The sequence below is a fragment of the Lynx rufus genome, unplaced genomic scaffold, assembly GCF_022079265.1.
Source record: "Lynx rufus isolate CCGP_SWC_20201006 ecotype Redwood Valley unplaced genomic scaffold, mLynRuf1.p SCAF_14, whole genome shotgun sequence".
NCBI lineage: Eukaryota > Metazoa > Chordata > Mammalia > Carnivora > Felidae > Lynx > Lynx rufus.
The window spans coordinates 56535207-56536575 of record NW_025814828.1 but is presented as its reverse complement, the minus strand read 5'-3'; the positions used below and the strand labels follow the sequence as shown (position 1 = coordinate 56536575).

At 43.5% G+C, this 1369-nt stretch overlaps 1 protein-coding gene across 1 annotated transcript; it reads left to right on the top strand.

The window, feature by feature from the left end:
- The first annotated feature begins 416 nt into the window (after positions 1–416).
- On the top strand, positions 417–1130 carry TGIF2LX (TGFB induced factor homeobox 2 like X-linked). The gene has a single exon (XM_047075743.1). It carries the CDS (start codon positions 417–419, stop codon positions 1128–1130), a length of 714 nt encoding a protein of 237 aa, XP_046931699.1.
- The last annotated feature ends 239 nt before the right edge of the window (positions 1131–1369 follow it).

The following is a 1369-nucleotide window of genomic DNA, read 5'->3' as shown; positions in this document are numbered from 1 at the left end:
GATATCAGAGTGAAGTCAAAAAGGAAGAAAATGAGGAAGCTATGCATAAGCTAGATGTAACCAGTAGAATTAGAATTCATTAGTTAACAGAAACTTTTCATAGGAGCAGAGAAACAAAAGTCTGGAAAGCTTTAAATTGATGAGGTAAAAACAAGTGAATTTGAATCTATGAAAAAAAAGGAAGGAAAGGGGGAAGCAGGAAATAGGGGGGGATGGTCAGCACATAGGACAGAAAGGATATGACATCACAAAGCCCACTGGCTCAAAGCAGTTAGGAGCACTGTTTATCTGTTTGGGAAGTGAAAGGTGAAACTTCCCCTTAGAGACCTGTCCATGCCTTCTTCACTGGTTCTCCCAAACCCACATTAGTCCTAATTCCGCCATTCCTAATTCCCAAAAGAGTGAAGACAGGACTCATGAACATGGAAGACTCTGAAGAAAGCCCAACAGAGAAGCAAAGCCTGGCTCAAGGCACCTCAGTCACATTGAATAGTGACACTGGTACAGATAAAGTTCTTGCCTCACTAGAGGGCAAGAGGAAGCGGAAAGGGTACTTGCCAACTGAATCAGTGAAGATTCTCCGTGACTGGTTGTATGAACACCGGTTTAAGGCCTACCCTTCAGAAGCAGAGAAGCGACTGCTGTCTGAGAAGACTAATTTGTCTTTCCTACAGGTCTCAAACTGGTTTATCAATGCCCGCAGACGTGTTCTTCCAGAAATGCTTCAACAGGATGGAAACGACCCCAATCAGATCACCATGTACCACCAAAAAGGCAAGTCTGCTGATATGACCCATAAGCAGAACACAGATTCGTCTATACAGGCAAGGTCAGGGCCCAGAGATCCAGACAAGATGCAGTGGCTGCCCCTGAGCATCCCTGTAATGGACCAGCCATTGGAGGAGAAGCTGCTGGATCCAGAGTTGTCTACAGGCCAGAAGCTCAGCCCAAAGGCCCAGCCAAAAAAAAAGGTCAAGATTTCTACTAATGAGCCTGTGCTTATGTCATCTTCCAAACCTGTGTTAACAGAAGAGTACAATGACTTCAGCAGCTTCCAGCTGCTGGTCGATGCAGCCGTGCAAAAGGCTGCAGAACTGGAGTTACAGAAGAAGCAAGAGTCCAATCCATGATATCCAATGTCCCTAAAATTATCAAGTAGTTAGTCCCTTGTCTACAGCAGTAGATCCATTTCTGCTCCTCCAACTAATGAATAGTTTTATATTTTATAGAGACCTTTTCCTTCTAGGGGTTCCATAAGAACCATTACTAGCTATTGGGACACAATTCTGCTAGATATTTCAGTGTTTCCAGATGGACTTGTCATCATGATTAACACTAAAATAAAGTTATCTTCTTTGCTTCTACTATC

What these genes read in the sequence shown, in the direction of transcription:
- TGIF2LX (XM_047075743.1), top strand. Translation starts at nt 417, where the DNA reads ATGAACATGGAAGACTCTGAAGAAAGCCCAACAGAGAAGCAAAGCCTG.